The 17,561-nt window shown below is 45.0% G+C and overlaps 1 protein-coding gene across 1 annotated transcript; it reads left to right on the forward strand.

Annotated features, from left to right (window-relative positions):
- Positions 1–1,117: 1,117 nt before the first annotated feature.
- Positions 1,118–17,543, forward strand: LOC308570681 (von Willebrand factor A domain-containing protein 5A-like; the record flags this gene model as incomplete). The annotated part of the gene is made up of 16 exons (XM_081165595.1): positions 1,118–1,162; positions 4,518–4,740; positions 6,282–6,454; positions 6,781–6,898; positions 7,661–7,833; positions 8,332–8,420; positions 9,667–9,811; positions 10,351–10,430; positions 10,735–10,849; positions 11,502–11,666; positions 12,262–12,365; positions 13,017–13,219; positions 13,840–14,067; positions 16,224–16,351; positions 16,537–16,660; positions 16,975–17,543. The coding sequence occupies 16 exons, from the start codon at positions 1,118–1,120 to the stop codon at positions 17,052–17,054; spliced, it is 2,193 nt and encodes a 730-aa protein (XP_081021721.1). The 3' UTR covers positions 17,055–17,543.
- Between the last annotated feature and the right edge of the window lie 18 nt (positions 17,544–17,561).

Consider the following 17,561-nt stretch of genomic DNA (forward strand, 5'->3'; position numbering starts at 1 on the left):
GCACCACTTTAGCTAATGGGGCCTCCTGCTGCTGCTGTGCTGCTGCTGCACGATTTCTGTTCTCATCCTGAAGCAAAGTTCTTAACCTGGTAATATTTCTGGGTTAGCAGAAACTGTAACCTGAAGCGTATGTAACCCAAGGTACCACTGTAGTTCTAGACACAGTTCAATAGAGCTTACTCCCAGGTAAGTGTGTATAGGATGGCAGATTTAGTATAATGGTGATGCCAAATCTGTAGCAACCTTCACAGCAGCAACAGCTCATAGCAGGCGGGCAGCACTAGTGTCCTCTTTGTGGCAGCGGTGCTTTGCTCCTTAGGACCCAAAGGGATGTAGCAGTGGTGAGGCTGGGAGAGCTTCAGGTTGGTGGCAGCAGTCCCACAGAGCCCTGCCACCAACTTGGAGCCGCTGCACTGACCTTGCTGCCACCTCACCTCACCCCACCCCTATCCTGACAAGTATAGCACTACCACTCAGAGGATGCTACCGCTGCTATTTCACAGTGCAGTCCTCTAAATTCCAGCCGAGGTCAATCCTGGCCCTTGTACGCATTCAATTGGACATTTGCTAGCCCTCTAGCTATAGCACAGAGCTTTCCAGACTGTGTGTCATGACATGTTAGCGTGTCAGCTGCAGTGTGCAGGTGAGTCGCGAAACACTCCCTGCACTACTCCTGGAGCTGGAAAGGGGTTAATTAGACTCCGGTTTGCTAGTAAACCTGAATTACTGTGTTGTGAAATGATGCATGTGTAAAAAGTGTGTCACCAACATGAAAAGACTGGAAAGCTCTGCTATAGCAAGTCACAAGTGAGGGGTTTTATGTGTGTGTGGATTAGGCTTAAAGCACTTGCTGTTTCAACTGATTTGTAATGCCAAACAGGCCCAAACATTCATTCACACTATGAAGGCCTTTATTTAGTTTTGCTTTCTACAATTGCACCAGGTTAATGTCTAGCAATATTTTTTTGCCTGCGTTTCTGAGTACAGAGTATACCATGAGAAATCACACACACTAGAAAAAGTTTGAAACTCCCCCCCCCTCCTCTGCCCTGAACGCTTCTGTGTTTCCCTTCTGACACCAGCTGTGTCATTTGCTTGTTGGTATTATTAAACGGAGATGGCTGAGAGGCAGCAGCTGTGTCTAAGGGACTGGAGAGTTGCCGTACCTGATAATCAGCTATTTGGCAAAGTTCATTCCAAACTTAGTTTGTGCACCTGACAACACCTTTTAATTGAGCCTGTCGCCAGTGCTGCCTCTGACAATTAAGCCTAATTGCAGGATCTTGGCTTGGTTTCCGCTTTGGGGAGGAGCCCCTTTGGGAACCGACACTAAATGGCAAGAACGGCATTCAGGTAAACACAAGTTACAGTAAATGCCACTCACAAAGTTAGACCAGAGTTTGGGGCTGTTTCTCAATACAGATTAGAAAGTTTTAATCAAAGCGTTTGAGCTTGGGTGGTTTACTCATTTTACTTTATGTGAGGCCACTCACATAGTGAGGGCAATGGATACTTTGTGCTCTCTGACTCCATGTGTTAAAAGCAATCTGAATTCTGTGGGTTGAATAAAGAAGGCAAATTCACACATCACTGCTTCTGTCCCATCTAATCCCCTCTCCCCACAAATAACCATTTTGTTTGTCCCTTTTTCTACCTGACCATTATGAGCGTATGTGTGAAAGGGAAACAGTTTGATCATGGCAGTAAATATGATATGGCCACACATGGAGGTCACTGTAACTTGTTTTCTACATGCCAGCATTGACCACTGTAACCACATTCAAGCATTACTTTGTTAACTCCAACACGTGAGAGGGGGCAGTGGGGACCAAACACATTAGATTTGCCCCTCGCCATTGGTGTTTCTGTCACTTTTCAAGACATGGAAGGCAGCAATCTGAAGCTGTGAGACTTCAGAATCTGCATGGTGGGATTCTGTAGGAGAGAAGGAACTGCCAGAAATAGTCGAATTGGTTCTCTTTGTTAAATTAATTGCCTGAGCCAAGACTGTTAAGCATCTCCTTGCATTACTGAAAAAAGCTGGCCAAGCACAGGTGTGTTGTCATAGAAACTATGAGCTCAAGATGCTTCCCAAAGATGGGGGCAGGCCGCTGCCTAATCCCCGGCTGGAGGTGATGTCATCCTGAGTGGAAGGAGAACAGCAGGCCAGGGTCCAGTCTGGTCTTATCTGAGGCTGGGAAGACATGGAAGCTTGACTTGCTCTTTGTGCAAAGAGTCCAAGGCTTTGTGTTTGCCCCCTGCCTCAGAATCTAATGAGGGAGAGAGAGAGCTGTTTGGGTGTTAATGCTGCAAGCTCATCAAATGTATCCTCAGTCTGGAAAGCAGGCAGCCTTATTATTATTAAACTTTGTATACAGCCCTTCATCCCAAAATCACAACACAAAAATACAAAATGAGAACACAATGATCTATAATAAAACAAAAGCAAGAATAAAAACAAACCAATAATCCCACTCTCACAAACATATTTTAAAGGCCATAGAATGTCAATCAGCCAAATGCCTGGCTGAAGAGAAATGTCAATAATCTGCCTGCCTCAGCCTTAACTTTCATTTTCTTTTTTTAAAAAACAAAATCAACTATTCAAAACAATGTTTGGCTGTTCGGGATTAGAACTCGTTTTGAATGTTACACACCACTTCCAGACAGGAACTTTTTGTGGAATCAGTGCTTCTCACACAGGCAAGTTTCCCCCAGCACCCAGACAGCACTGTCAAGACAATGCCAGACAGTGCTAGCCTGCATTTTAATCTGGACTGCCCCTACACACACACACACGCGCGAAATAAAATGAAAATATTAGGAGGCATTTGCTCTAAAATGCTGGTGAATTTTATTCCACAAGCTGATGTGGAAATTTTGGGGACTGAGTTTCAGATTAGAACAATGGGAAACCTAGGAGACATAGAGCTGTACTTCCCACCCTTTTCAAATGCTGCAAATGCAGCTCAGTAATGCAAGTCCCCTTCCTTTCTCTGCCCATCCAAACCTTCCTCTGCTCAGGATGGGCTTTGTGGATTTTAGTTTTTGTGATGAGCTGCTGGTTTGCCAGGAGAGGGAGCAATTTTCCAGATGACATTGGAACATTGCCACAGTCATTACTCTGGAAAGCAGACTGTGACTGAACTATACGCGTGCATTTGGCAGGCATTCCCAGACGGGGGTGGGGATGATGGGACTGGCTGCAGTGCTGATGCTAATGGCGTCACAGGAAAAAAGGAAGCACTGTAGCATCAAAGAGCGTGCAACATCCCTGGATTCTGGTTGCAGGGAGAGCTTTGGAGCCTCAGGTGACTAGATCCTCTGCCTCACTGTGAGTATAATCATTCCCCTGCATGGAGTCCCTTTGAATTCTGAGTCCTTCCCATTAATGCTGCACTAAACAATCTTCATGGCAGTCTAGAGTCTAGACCATCTCATCCTCTGCATATGTAGCTCCACTGCCCCTTTCTCTTCATCATGCAAAGCTTCTTCTCTTGAGAAACTCAACCCCTGACCTAGACTTGGTCTCCAAAACTACTGCATTCTGAGTTTCTCTGGAAGGGCCTTAGAAATGTGCCTTGCCCTCCATTGCAGCAAGACCCTTCATCCTGTTACTGCTTTCTTGTTCCAATGCGGGAACCTGCCTTATAAACTGAGTGAGGCCACTGATCCATTTAGCTCTGTATTGTCTACACTGTCTGGCAGTAGCTCTCCAGAGTTTCTGGCTAGGCGTCTTCTCCAGCCCTACATACAGAACCTGGGGATTAAATCTGGGTCCTTCTGTGTACAAAGCAGATGCTCCACCACTGAGGCAAAGCCCTTCCCCAGCCATTATTATAGGACTTAATTCATTCCAGAGTTCTGTTCTTAACCTGAAACTGTTCTTAACCTGAGGTACCACTTTAGCTAATGGGGCCTCCCGCTGCCGCCGCGCCGCCGGAACACAATTTCTGTTCTCATCCTGAAGCAAAGTTCTTAATCCGAGGTACTATCTCTGGGTTAGCGGAGGCTGTAAACTGAAGTGTATGTAACCTGAAGCGTATGTAACCCGAGGTACCACTGTATTCTAAAAACAACCACTGTTAAAAACTACATAAATAACACCTAATGCACAGCATGCAGCTCCCTCTCCCTTTGTTTGTAGAGAAGAAGTATGGTAGGGTTGCCATATCTCGAAGAGCAAAAAAGAGGACAGCCCGAGATGCTGCCAGCCCGAGCTGGGGAAAGAGGCATGTGGGGATGCGGGGGTGCCTCTGCTGCACATGTGTGCCTCTTTCCCTAGCTCACGCTGGCAACAGCCATGGTGTGCAGAGCAGCCTGAGCTTTATGACTTTATGATAAGATTGAAGAAATCAGAAAGGCATCTGAGGTGAAATTAGCAGCAACTCCCCTCCAGACAAGTTTCTGGCTGCCACTGTGACCCCCACCCCATCTATTTCTCCTTGCCCTTGTCACATCTCTTTCCACCTTTTCACATCTCTTTCTTTTTCTTTCTGGTCTCTCAACATCTTCAGGCACAGGCACTGTATGAAGATCGGTTGGCCGTGCTCGAAGCATCTGTGTTTTTTGTGAGGGACCCCAAATCCAGAGACATTTTCAAATGCATGCTGGGTAATCTTCCACCAAGTGGAGAGGCCACACTGAAACTGTGCTATGTCCAGGCACTGGCTCCCGAGCCTGATGGGGCAGTCCGCTTTGTCCTGCCAGTTGTGCTGAATCCTCGCTATGCACTTCAGGGTAAGAAACAGTAGCTGCTAATCTTTGCCCCAACAAAAAGCCTGCCATCAAGATGATTGGCTGTGTCCCAATTGGCTGCCAGGTTAAGCAGCTGTGTGTCCCATGGCTACTCACACTTCTTCCCATCCATCTGTCTCGAAGGACAATGGAGTGCACCTCCAAGGGTGAAATCAAGCTGCTTTGTTAGCAGCACTGAAGTGACCTCCTCAGGGTGCAAGCCTGGGCTGTGTGTGGTTTTTTAAAAATTGTACAAGGGAAGCCCTGCTGTCCTCAGACTGCCTTGTAATTGGATTCTTAGGGTTGTGGATTCTAAAGTAGACTATTGGTCCAATCTGGGTCATGTTCTGCCTGGGTAACATCTGGTAAGTCTGCTTTTGAATCTGAGCCCCGCAAATCCCATGCCATGTGAACCTTCCTGGGGAGAGTATTCTATACCCTTTCCCTTTTAAACTTGGCATCTTTCCCCTCTGCAGGCTGGTCTGCAGAGTCAAAAGAAATGTCCATTTGCAGGTGTGGTTTGAATCCAAACCTGGTCTACAAATGGACAGCTTCACAGGGACTCATTTCCAGTATCCATCAGTGGATGGGCACTGACTGTGAGTCCCATTGCCTGCACTAAGAAGTTTAAACTGGTAGACCCCCTTGTACAGCTGATCCCAGTGAGACACACCATTGGTATGGATCAGATCATGGCACTGTCAGTGAGCCCTACTTGCCAATGAGCAGTAGAATGCTTTAAGCTCCTGATTGTTCCTTTGCAGCCTCATCTTTTCTTGCTCCGCATCTGTTGTCAGGTGTGGGATAGGTAGTGGGAGTGGGTCAAAATGGTCTCCTGTTGCAAGGATGCCAACTTGAATAAAACATTAGGGGGGAGGAGTAAGCTCCGCCATACATAATCGATCACAAGACGTGGCACATGCATATCATTTGAATGACAATGCTTATCAACTTGGGGAGCGCTGGCCCCTCAAATATTTCATGGGGGAGGGGACTGGAGGGACTTCAGCCCCTGGGAGTTGGCTCCTGTGCTGCTATGCCTGTTTTGACCCACAGGTCAGAAGTTCCCTAAGCCTCGTCAATGCTATTTGTATCTTCCCCAAAACTCCACCAATCCAGTTTCTCAGGCTAACATTTGCCTCTGTCATGGAACTACGAAGGGCAGGATTCTGCCTTCATGGACCTGAGGGAACATCTGGAAATTGGAGAAACTATTGTGGGCACCACAAAATATCTGTCCCACAGAAGAAAACCTGGCAGTCCTCAGAGTCTCCTTTCCCAAAGAGGCAGAAAACATAAAAAAATTCCTTCCAGTAGCACCTTAAAGACCAACTAAGTTAGTTTTTGGTATGAGCTTTCGTGTGCATGCACACTTCTTCAAATACCATCTTATCTTATCTTCTTATCTGAAGAATCTTGGTGGGCATCAAGGACACATTGGTTGAAATCCTGGATGTAGGACAATTTTTCAGAACTTAGTGTATACATCTGAGAAGGTCATTTTGCTCACGTTCTCTCATGGCATTGATTGTGTCCCTGTGCAGGGTCAGAAGAGAGCAGCTTCATACAGGACATACCACAAGTGCCTGAGAGGGAGCTCCCCTACAAGCTCAGCCTCAGTGCTACACTGCATTCTCCATATGGAATCTCTCATGTGAAGTCAAATTGCACCCTCACACCCCTGCAGTATGCAACAGAAGACCACACTACAGCCCAGGTAAAGGATGCTGAGGTGGGGTGGTATTCAGTGCTACTCAGAATAGATCTACAGAAGTTAATGAACATGACTAATTAGGGTTCATTAATGACACTGGGTTGACTCTGAGTAGGTCTGGGTTTATGTCAGCCCATAGTGAAGAGTTGGCATTAAGGGCTTTCAGGAAGAGCATGCTTTTCTTCCTGAAGGCCTGAATACAACTTGACCTTATAGGTTCCCTGTAAAGGGAAAACTGAGCTGCTACTGCTGCTGCAGTCTTTTGGAACTAGCATGATGTCATACCCAGGTTTCAACTCTTGCTTTTGCTTATCGTACCCCTGCCAAAGATTTCCCTCACTGAAGGATACTGCCTTAATCGAGATGTGGAGCTGCTGATATATTACAAGGAGGTGGTTCGTAAGCCCAGTCTCCTGCTAGAGGTTGGGAAGCCAGGAGCAGATCCAGGTGAGCAAGGGCTAGAGTTAAGGATGAGCAAATCTGTCAATTTCAGTTTCTTGTTTTCCTAAGTTCAGTTCACCACTTTTCTGTATTAGTTTACAATTATTTTTACTCACAGTAATTTTTTTAGTACAGTCATGCCCTGAGTTGAATGAGCTTCGGGTTGAGCGCATTCAAGTTGCGCTCCGCGGCAACCCGGAAGTAACGGAATGCATTACTTCCGGGTTTCGCCACTTGCGTATGTGCAGACGCTCAAAATGACATCACACGCATGTGTGGAAGCAGCAAAACATGACCTGCGCATGCGCTGACGCATCTTGCGTTCCGTTCGGGATGTGAATGGGGCTCCAGAACGGATCCCGTTCACATCCCGAGGTACCACTGTACATTTTCCTAATGCACACTTTATTTTGAAAGCATTTCTACCCATATAATACATTTTTCTATGCTGTTTTTACTAAAAAAATATGCATTTTTATGCACAATTGATCCAAATGTATGCATTCTGTACACTTTTTAAAATGGAGAACTGCATTGCATAATTAAGAGAAGTATGGATTTTGAAATATAGCTGCATTTTGGTTTGTTTATTGTATCACGAACTGCAAATAACTGAATTCTTCCCTATCCTGGTGGAAAGGGAGGTCTTGGAAGCAGAGCTTGGGCTGGGTACATGAAATGCAGCTTGTCCAGTACAATGACTAGGGAACAGCCTTGGGTGGAAATGTCTGCTTACTCCAATCTCTTTTTCCCTGTCTCATAATACAGGTTCACTGATGGGAGACCACGTACTTTTGCTTACCCTGTATCCCAGTCCTCCTGCCCCAAAGCCAGGCCTGAATGCAACAGGCGAATTCCTGTTCTTGATGGATTGCTCTAGCAGCATGAGCTACAGCACCAGAAGTAACTCTGAAGCCACAACCCGCATTCAGAGTGCCAAGGTGCCACCTGGCTAGATGAAAGGGATGTGATGGAAGAACCTATAGCCAAGGGAGGATGATATGTTGGGTTTACAGGAGAGGAGATTAAAGGGAGGTGGTTAAACTCACAGCCATAGACGACTAGATTGCATGCAGACTGAACTTCCAGTTTCAAGCTGAAATTTTCCATTACTCATTTATGGAAAAGACATGGGATGGGATATCCCTTTCTTCCTGCTTGACTATGATGGATGTTTTGTGTACCTCTTGCTTCAAGAATTAGAGTGGCAGCCAGTTTAATGTAATTCCAGACAGGCTGATAAAGACTATTTAGGGATCTGACTCTCATGGGTAGAATAGAATTCGGTCCTATAGGCAAGGTGAGATCAGATGGGCAGAGAGTGATGCATGGAAGTGTATGGGTCTAGGTTAGGACTGAGGGCTTTATTGCTGAGACAGTGTCAACAGTCTAGTTTGGGACAGCTAGGTGACCCAGGGTGACAATACCTTTTGCCTTAGGAGACCCTGATTTTCCTTTTGAAGAGTCTTCCTCTGGGATGTTACTTCAACATCTATGCATTTGGATCCTCCTATTACTCATTCTACCGGTAAGTGACCAAGTATTATTTATTTATTTTGTTCATCTTCCCAAAGGAAGCCCAGGATGACCAACAGCATAAAAAGATACTACGCATCATAAAACAACAATAGTACTACGTAATACCATCCACTTGTCCTCCCTTCTCCATCTCTTGCTTTCTGCAGCTTTGCTTCCCTTAACTGGTGTTCTTGGGTTCCCAGATGTTGTTGGGTTACAACTCTCAACGGCCAGGGATGATGGGAGTGGTAGTCCAACAATGTATGGGACCCAGGATGAAGAAGGCTGCCTTGAACACAGCCTCCAGTTTATCAATGTTTGTTCTTTTATTTTTTTACTCCTCTTCCTACTATTAGTTTGCTTTCTTATTTGCCTTTCATCATAAGATCCCAGGGTGGGTTGCAACCATGCAAACATACAATATTAAAATTGGTTAAAACAATTTAGTCAACTAATATACTGCTTACTGTATATAAAACATCTCAGTGTAGTTTGCAGTATAAGGAGCCAAAGATTCTAAAATATCAAAATCTCTAAAACATACATGGGGGTGTAGAGTAGACCCATTGAAATTAATGGACCCCAACTTAGTCATGTTTGTTAATTTCAGTAGGTGTACTCTGAGAAAGTTGACTACTAGCCACAAGGTGTAGGGTTTATCTCATTGCTCTCTGCTTTTAGCAATTTCATGGGGGGGGGCTGAACAAAGGGTCCTAGAGGGGCCTCCACCTCCTTTCCAAAGCTGGGAAAGAGCCCTCATGTCTCTTTCCCAAAGCCCAGCACCTCACTTGCAGGGCTTGGGGAAAGTAGCATAAGGGCTGGTGGGGGAGATCAAATGTTCCCGAGGACCACTAAAAAACGCCTCGAGGGCAGCATGCAGCCTTCAGGCCACCCAGTTCTATTTATTCAGAACTGTCCTTTAAGGCACCTTCTTTGATTGTTCATAGTATACTAATTAAGCAAATTTGATCCAGTGGTTTAAAAGTGGACAATTAATTAAAATACCTGTTGCCAGCATCTATTTAAGAGAGAAACTGGCAAACCTAAGTGGGTTGGCTTTTGATTTCATTAGGTTCTGGGGAGCCAAGCATCCACAAATTCATTTTTTTTTAAAGCACACTTTTTAATTATTATACTGATATTGGGCTTTGTTAAATAAAGTATGCAGCTCTGGGATTAATGGGTGTGTGGAAGTGGGAATATAGTACAGGAGAGCAGTCCTTTGCATTACTTTTACTCTCTGATGACCTCTGCAGGAAGAGTGTCAAGTACACACAACAGACCATGTTGGAGTCCCTGCGGGGGGTGTTGGACCTGCAGGCTAATTTGGGTGGCACAGAGATTCTGCAACCACTGAAGGCCATTTACAGCCAGCCATGTAAAGAAGGATATGGCCGTCAGGTAAATTCATCACACCTTCATGTATGTGAAATAAATTAATTGCAGTTCCATGCGGCTACATACCCATTGCCCTTAATTTATCTCCTCTCTTCATGGTATAATCTCAACCAATACAACAAGGGCAAAAAAAGTAGTCTCAGCTAGTTTCATCCCCGTTTGACAGGTAGGAGATGGAACCCCCACCGCCCAAATTATATCTGCTCAAATGATAACACCCTGGCTATTCACTTAAAACAAATGATTTCCTTTGTTTGATTTTAAAAAGAATTACAATCAGGTGGTATATACAGTGAATGAAATAAATTAAATAATATACTACTGTATTTTAGAGAGACAAGTTATGATCTCAAGAGGGATTTGGAATGTATCCAGTGGGCTGGAAAATTGATCCTAGTTGCTGTGAACTGCAAGCAAGTCTGAACCAGGGATTCAAAACATAAATACAACTTTGTTCCTCCCCAAGGGATAGAAGAAGTGTGTGTGTGTGTGTGCGCGCACAGACTTCCAAGTTAACTTTATACACCCCTATTTTTCTCCAGGTCTTTGTATTCACAGATGGAGAGGTATCTAACATAGATGAGGTCATTGCTGAAGTTCAGAGTCACAGTAAGTCCCACAGGTGAGAACAGGGTATGAGATTGTGGTAGGGTGACTGACATTTAATTTTAAGTAAACAAGCCCTGTGAAATGGGATTGGAGGAAGAGTCTGGTTGAGCATGGCTGGAAACTTGAGGAAGCAGGAAAGTATGGGATGGATCGTGCCAGCCTTTTCAGGTCCCAGTGGTGCTTACTTGAGAAACACTCAATTTTATCCACCAGGAGTGTCACGATACTATGGTTAGCAAGCCTTGATGGTGGATACTTCTTGAAACATGCACAATGGGATAGAGTAGAGCATTGACCTTTCCCCCACTGTCATACAGATGCTTCTCCTTTGGGATTGGTGAAGGGACTTCCTCATACTTCATAGGTGGCATTGCTGAAGCAAGTGGTGGCAGAGCTGAATTCATCAGGAGCAAGGAGCAAATGCAGGCCAAGGTGAGTGTCCTGGTGTTTTGTCTCCATCACCATGATCTGACAGACCCCATCCAACACTTGGGTGAAGAGCCAGGGCTCAGTGGTTGAGGGCATGCAGAATGCCTCAGGTTCAATCCCTGCCATCTCTAGGTAAGTCTAGGAAAGACTTCTGTCTTAGCTTCTGGAGAGCTACTGCCAATCAGAATGGACCAGGGATTAAGACCTTGTGGCTCTCCAGTAGTTTTTGGACTTCTACCTGGCAGGGTGGAAACAAGTTTTTAAAATGGTGTTTGAGTTACACCACCCTTTTTGCCAGCTTAAGTTACACCCGGTTGCCATGTCTCATTACTGAGCTGAGCAGGCCTGGGATACAGCCCTCTATGGTCTCACCCCCAAACACCCCCTTTTCAGGGCTCACACATAAGATCTGCTCAGCCAATTGGGTCCCACCCAAACCAGGAGAGGGAGATACGTGTGTATTTCTTGGCTGAGCCAAGGATGAGGGAGTTAAGCTGGTGTGGTACAGCTGTGTCAGGAACCTCATACATAGCTCAGCCAGATATCCACCAGATCCTATCACTGCCCATCCCAACAGATCTTGCTATAAGTTTTCTCCCCAAGCTATGTTTGATCTCTCGTCCCCCTTGATTGTGAGATCATTTGTGTTTCACAGGCACTGCGATCTCTGAAGTGTTCTCTGCAGCCGGAAGTGAAACACATTAAACTAGAGTGGCATTTGCCTCCTGGCCTCGAGGCTGTGCTTCTGGGGTCAAGCACTCAGGCCATCTTTGCAGGGGAACGCTGCCTCATGTACGCTCAGATCTGCGGGCAGCAACAGGCAAGTAGGCCCAATATAATGGTGTGATACATACCCGTAGTTGGTGGGCAAAATCAATGTGATGCATGATGTGTGATGAGGTGCACCAGAGTTGGGGGCAAAGGTGGTGGAGGAAAATGATATGATAATGTTGTGGAAAATAAACTTATCCAGGGATAACACAGGGAAATAGGTTGAGAGTGGATGGGGATGCTCTCTCTCTTCATTATGGGGAAGGCCATGTGTTGTTGTTTAGTCGTTTAGTCGTGTCCGACTCTTCGTGACCCCATGGACCAGAGCACGCCAGGCACTTCTGTCTTCCACTGCCTCCCACAGTTTGGTCAAAGAAGGCCATGTGTTAATTATAAAATTAACTAGAAATTGCTGCCCCAATGCATCTGTCTTCTAAGGTAACTGCATCAGTTTGCCAAACGGCAGGGCTGGCCCTGCACATGAACATTCATGCTCATTTCTCTAAATCTGCCAAAATAAGAAGGTAAAGTGCTAGTCTCTCTTTAGGCTTTGTCCCTGTGAGCTACTGGCCCTTTTACACCACCCAGGGTACCCACCATTGTCAAGCACTACTTCACCTGATGCTTTTATTTCTTTCCTGCAGACCTCTGACCTCCCAGAGGGTTCTGTTGTGCTCCAGTACAGCATGCAAGGCCAGACTTTCACAGAGAAGATGGACTTTCGACTTGAGGCAGAGGAGAATGACAGGTTGGACTCCCCACCCCGCTTTCCCCCTCCCCACTTTGCTCTTTACATGCAGCTGCATTGGAAAGTACTGTCTAACTTTCAAAAATGTATTTGTTCCTGAAAGCTAAAATTTGAGACCAGATATATTAAACAGACATTATAAAGAGAGGAGGAATGAAGAACCTTTGGCCCTCTGGTTGTTGTTGGACTCATTCTGCCACCAGCACCAGTCAGGATGGCCAATGGCCAGGGATGATAGGAGGCGCAGTTGACAGAGCAGACTCAGGCAGGAGCTTCATCCTGTCTAATGATTAGGAACATATTGTCCTGTGAGATGATGCCAAAGGCCCTTCTAATCCAGCACGGTGGCAATTCAGGTGCCTATAGGAAACATGCAGGCAGGATCTGAGTCCAACAGGATTCTTCTCACTTGTGATTCCCAAAATATCACCTCTGATACTGGAGGGTAGTACACAGTCATAAAGGCTAGTAGCCATTCATGGCTTTATCTTCAATGAAATTGACCTTTGAAGTTGGCAGCAGTCTATTATAATGCTGCCCACCCCCAGGGAATACCAGAAAGGGGTGGGCCATGAAGCCATCACCACCCACCACACCTTCCACTTCAAATTCTACCTTGCACTTTCCTCCCCACCCTTTGTCTCTCTACAGGCTTCCTGTTCACCGACTGGCAGCTCAGGCTGTTTTGAAAGAACTGGAGGAAACAAGATCGACAGCAAAGCAGCAGCTGGTGCTGGAGACCAGCCTGAGCTCTGGGGTGCTGTCTGCTCAGACTGCTTACGTGGTAGTGAATATGGAACGGGGCGAGCCGCTTCAAGCCCCTGTTGAATTCAGAGAGATTCCATATCCAAATAGTACGGAGCACTGAAGCGTTATAGGGGAGGGGAACAGTGAAAATCAACAAGTACTGGGACTTGGAGGAAACTAGCAGAGCAGTGTGATATGACAACAGTAGATAAACTTCAAGATAGGGGGCATGAGATTTATACTGAAACAAATAAAAGGGGCTTTGGTGATGGTATGAAAGCTGGAGAAGAACTAAGAATGACTATAGAGAATTTTTTGTGTTTGGTAGGATGGATGTAAAAGAAGCTGAAAGTATGTTGTACACTGGCTTCCTCACCAAGGCCTCTCCACTTAAGGTGGCTATTTGTCCCTTTATTTCAGAGAGAGGCAACCTAAGGCCCAGGGGCCAGATGCGGCCCAATCACCTTCTCAATCCGGCCTGCGGATGGTCCAGGAATCAGCATGTAGAATGTGTCCTTTTATTTGAAATGGTTTTTTTTGTGGGGCATAGGAATTCATTCATCCCCCCCCCAAATATATTCCACCCCCCCCAACAAGGTCTGACGGACAGTGGACCAGCCCATGGCTGAAAAAGGTTGCTGACCCCTGCTCTTTTTTCTTTGTCTTGTGCCTGGGATATGGTGGAAAACACCAACTTCAGTATTACTTGTGCTCTATCTCTTTTTAGGCTCTGTGTGGGCTGCTATACTCCAAAGTGATCACTGCTGTTATGAATATAAGTGCGAACCTTCCAGATGTGAGAGTATGTTGCGGAGAGCTTTAGAATTTTCCTCAAAGCTCTATTTCTCAGCATCCACCCTTTTTGCCAGCAGTACCAGAGGTTGGAGAAGTTATTCCACTACTGGAGAGTTCCTTAATGCTCAAAATGCAGTGTTTGACCATGCCAGTCTCCCAAGTAAGTGTAGGATTGCAACAGGATGTGAGTTTGCACTACATCCTTGTTTAGATTTATGTGCTAAGAAACCCCAGATCATGTTGGATTTCTTAGTCTTAACATTTATAGATTCTCCTCCTGCCTTTCCTTCTTATCAGTATCTTGGTCAAGAACTTGGAAGGATAATGTCTATTGCAGGGAGAAATCAGGTGCAGAGTGCCACCAATTAGAAGTCATTGCCAAGAGACTAGGATCTGTGGCAGGAGATTTCCCACCCTCTGACCACTTGCTGCCTCCAGAGATTAAGTCACAGAGATCTTCAGAATCACTATGTGGTGTACAAATGGTTGGGCATGCAAAATAAGCATGCTTGAGAGTTGAGACAATAACTTACTTCTATTTAGCAGCATGTATTGTTGATTAATAATAAGTTTTTGGAAAAAAGCAGAAGGTTTAAGTGTCCATGCATAATAAAATCCCACTCTTAAATCCAGATTCTGTCACACATCTTATCTCTTCAATATATGGAAAGAAGGAAAGGACTATGTAAGTGAAGGATGGGAACTTTGCAGGCGGGGATGACTCAGTTCATTATGATTCATGTGGAATTTATTCTGTTTGCATTTATCATTTATATAATTTATAATTAATTCAAAGCCCACCCAGGTGGCTCTCACAACATATTAATCTAGAAAGCTGCAATCTATTAAAAATACACTTGGACTAAAACATCAAGGTAGCCAATAATGAGAAATTGAAAGTTAAATACAGAGCACTAAAATATAGATTAAATGCAGCTTGGAACAGAAAGGTCTGCTTTTAAAGCTAACACTATAGGGCTCATATTTACTTATTTACTTACTTATTACTTTTACTTTTCAATTCCAGAGTGGGGAGCAAAGTAATGAAAATAATTAGAGAAAAACAGGATACAAAAATTATAAGCAGGTCCAATAAACAACAATTTATCAAGGTAAAAAAGCAAACCACAGTAAAAATTAATATTTCAAATTTAACCAAATACCTAGATAGAAACAGACTGAAACAGATTAAAGAATGAAAAGTCTTAGCAACAGGTCTCACCTCATTTCCCCACTTTGGCAGTCACACCCTCTCTGTCTGTCTCACAAAGAGGGCTCACTCTGTGCCAACAGACTCTCACCCTGAGGTTTTTGAGTAACTTAACATCTTTTACCCCTACTCTCCAAACTATCCAGGCTCTCACCCTGAGCAGTATAGTGAATGCCCCCTAGCATTCACCGTAATACACATCTCTCCCTTATCCACAGTAGCAACAGAGAAAACACACACACACATACACGGGGGGGGGGGGGGGTTAGCAATAAGCTACAGCTGGTGTTTCTCTCTCCTTCCCCATCCCAAGGAAGCTCACAGACATCAGGGTCAGTAGAGCTGTCAGCTAGAGACATGCATATGGATTTGATGGACTTCGCCATCTCTCTTCTCCTTCCTAGCTGGCACAGACAGCATTCAGAGTTTTGCCTGTACATGCTCAGAGAGGGAGACCGTAAGCTGGGGCCACCATTGAAAAGGTGCTATGTGTAGTGCCTGCTAATTTGACCCTACTTGACACCAGGTCAATGAGCCTTGGAGGCCAATCTTAAAGAATGGTTCAAATGGGTGCAGATACAGAAAGAAATGCGCTCCAATCCAAGGCATAATTTGGTGGGGAACCTCTGGCCCATGGGCCAAATATGACCTACTAGGCCTGTCCATTTGGTCTGAACCATGGTCATGTGCCCCATACCTGACGTCATATATTACCTGCTGGGCAGGTATCAGTGTGGCTTTAAAAAGTTTCCCACCCCTGGTTTAAGGCATAAAGTAGATCTGGGAAGCCTGAAAGCTCGGCTACCATGCCCAGACCTTGGGAGCTGGCAGTGGGGTAATAATTCTCTTTGCAATCATGTGGTACTGAATCCGTCTTCTTCTAAGCGCCCAGCATTCAAGGCTTCCCAAAGGCTCCCACAACATGTATCAAATGATTCCAGAATGGTGTTGTAAACAATCCTGTACACTTTCATACATTATTTCCTGAGTTCCACAGATTGTGACCTTTCTTTGTTTTCATGGATTTTCAAAACCCTTTGGAGAATAGAGGAAGAATAAAGGAAATGCTTGCAAGGTGTGCAATTTTTTCTTTATTTCCCCAACAGCAAATGAATCACTTCTCTTGAGGCTAGTCTCCCTGCAGAATGCTGATGGTTCCTGGTCCCTTGATGCCAACCTGCTCAGCATACTAGGTCTGGGTGAAGCAGAGATTCTGGGGAAAATGCCTACTCAGGTAGGACATTTGGAAAGCTCATGCGCTCTTCTGTGCCTTCACCTGGATGGGCCCTTGAAGATAGAAATCATTCTTGGATCCATCCAAGGTGGGGGTCCTCATGGGGGCAGGCATTGGAGGTGTCCCTGACAGGATGAGTGAGAATCACTTGCTGTTTTCCTCCCCTTCCCTGCACATAATCTCAGGTGCTCCAAACTGCATGGACAACAGTTCTTGTCGTTCTCTGGCTACATGTCCACTTTGCAGAAGGTAGTGATATCTGGCAGCTATTAGAGGCAAAAGCCGTGGGATGGCTCCATGAGAGCACAGGTGAGTGTGTGTGTGTGTGTGTGTGTGAGTGAGAGAGAGAGGCAAACAGCCTATAAGAATAAGGACAATAGTGATGGATATACAAAGGCAAAGCAGAGCAAGGAACGGTGGAGGAAGGAAATCAAAGTGTGCATTTTAATTTGTCATTTAGCTTGCAACATAAATTGTTTATTTGTTTATTTATTTTGTTCTTAGTGTGATTTTTACTGCCATTTTTACTGTGTTTGCTATGGATAGACAGCTTAGGGGTCTGTCAGGAAACTGCTTGCTGGTGCCACACTGAAATAACCATCTTGTATCCCTTTTTGTTGCAGGGCCTAAACTTGCTGAGTGTGTGAAGGCTGGGAATACCTTCTTGGGATGTGACGTCAGTGCTGAGGTCTTTGGGCTCTGAGCTTCCCCCTTTTGCCAGCATAATCCTTATATATTTCACTGGAGTTTTGGCACTTGCTTTTTCTTCCCTTCAAGAGTATCTCATTGTTCCATCTGCATGCCTATTGTACTTTCACGAGCCTTCTGTCTTTTGGACTTACTTCAGATGTGTCTCTTTTCCTCAATAGGGTATCAGTTCTTCAAAGATGCTTTAACTTACTGCAGTAATATCAGTGATGTTCCCTATGCACTCCATTCATAAACATGTACTGAGAGAGCGGAAAGAGAACTGTAATAGGCAACTGGATTGTGTGTGGGAAATGTTTTGGGAGAACATGTTCACAGTTTGAGTTAGGGGTTGGGTGAGTTTCAATAAAGAAAAAGGTGTGCTGGTATTTTATGCAAAGTGCAACAGTTACTTGCCTCAATGTTGTTTGGTCATATGAAGTGTAGGCAAAGGACTTATCAATTGATATGTCATGGTGAGCTACAAATCCCATGATGCTTTTTTTTTTTAAAAAAATAATAA

The sequence above is a fragment of the Podarcis bocagei genome (genome assembly GCF_964188305.1).
Source record: "Podarcis bocagei genome assembly, chromosome: 13".
Classification (NCBI taxonomy): Eukaryota; Metazoa; Chordata; class Lepidosauria; order Squamata; family Lacertidae; genus Podarcis; species Podarcis bocagei.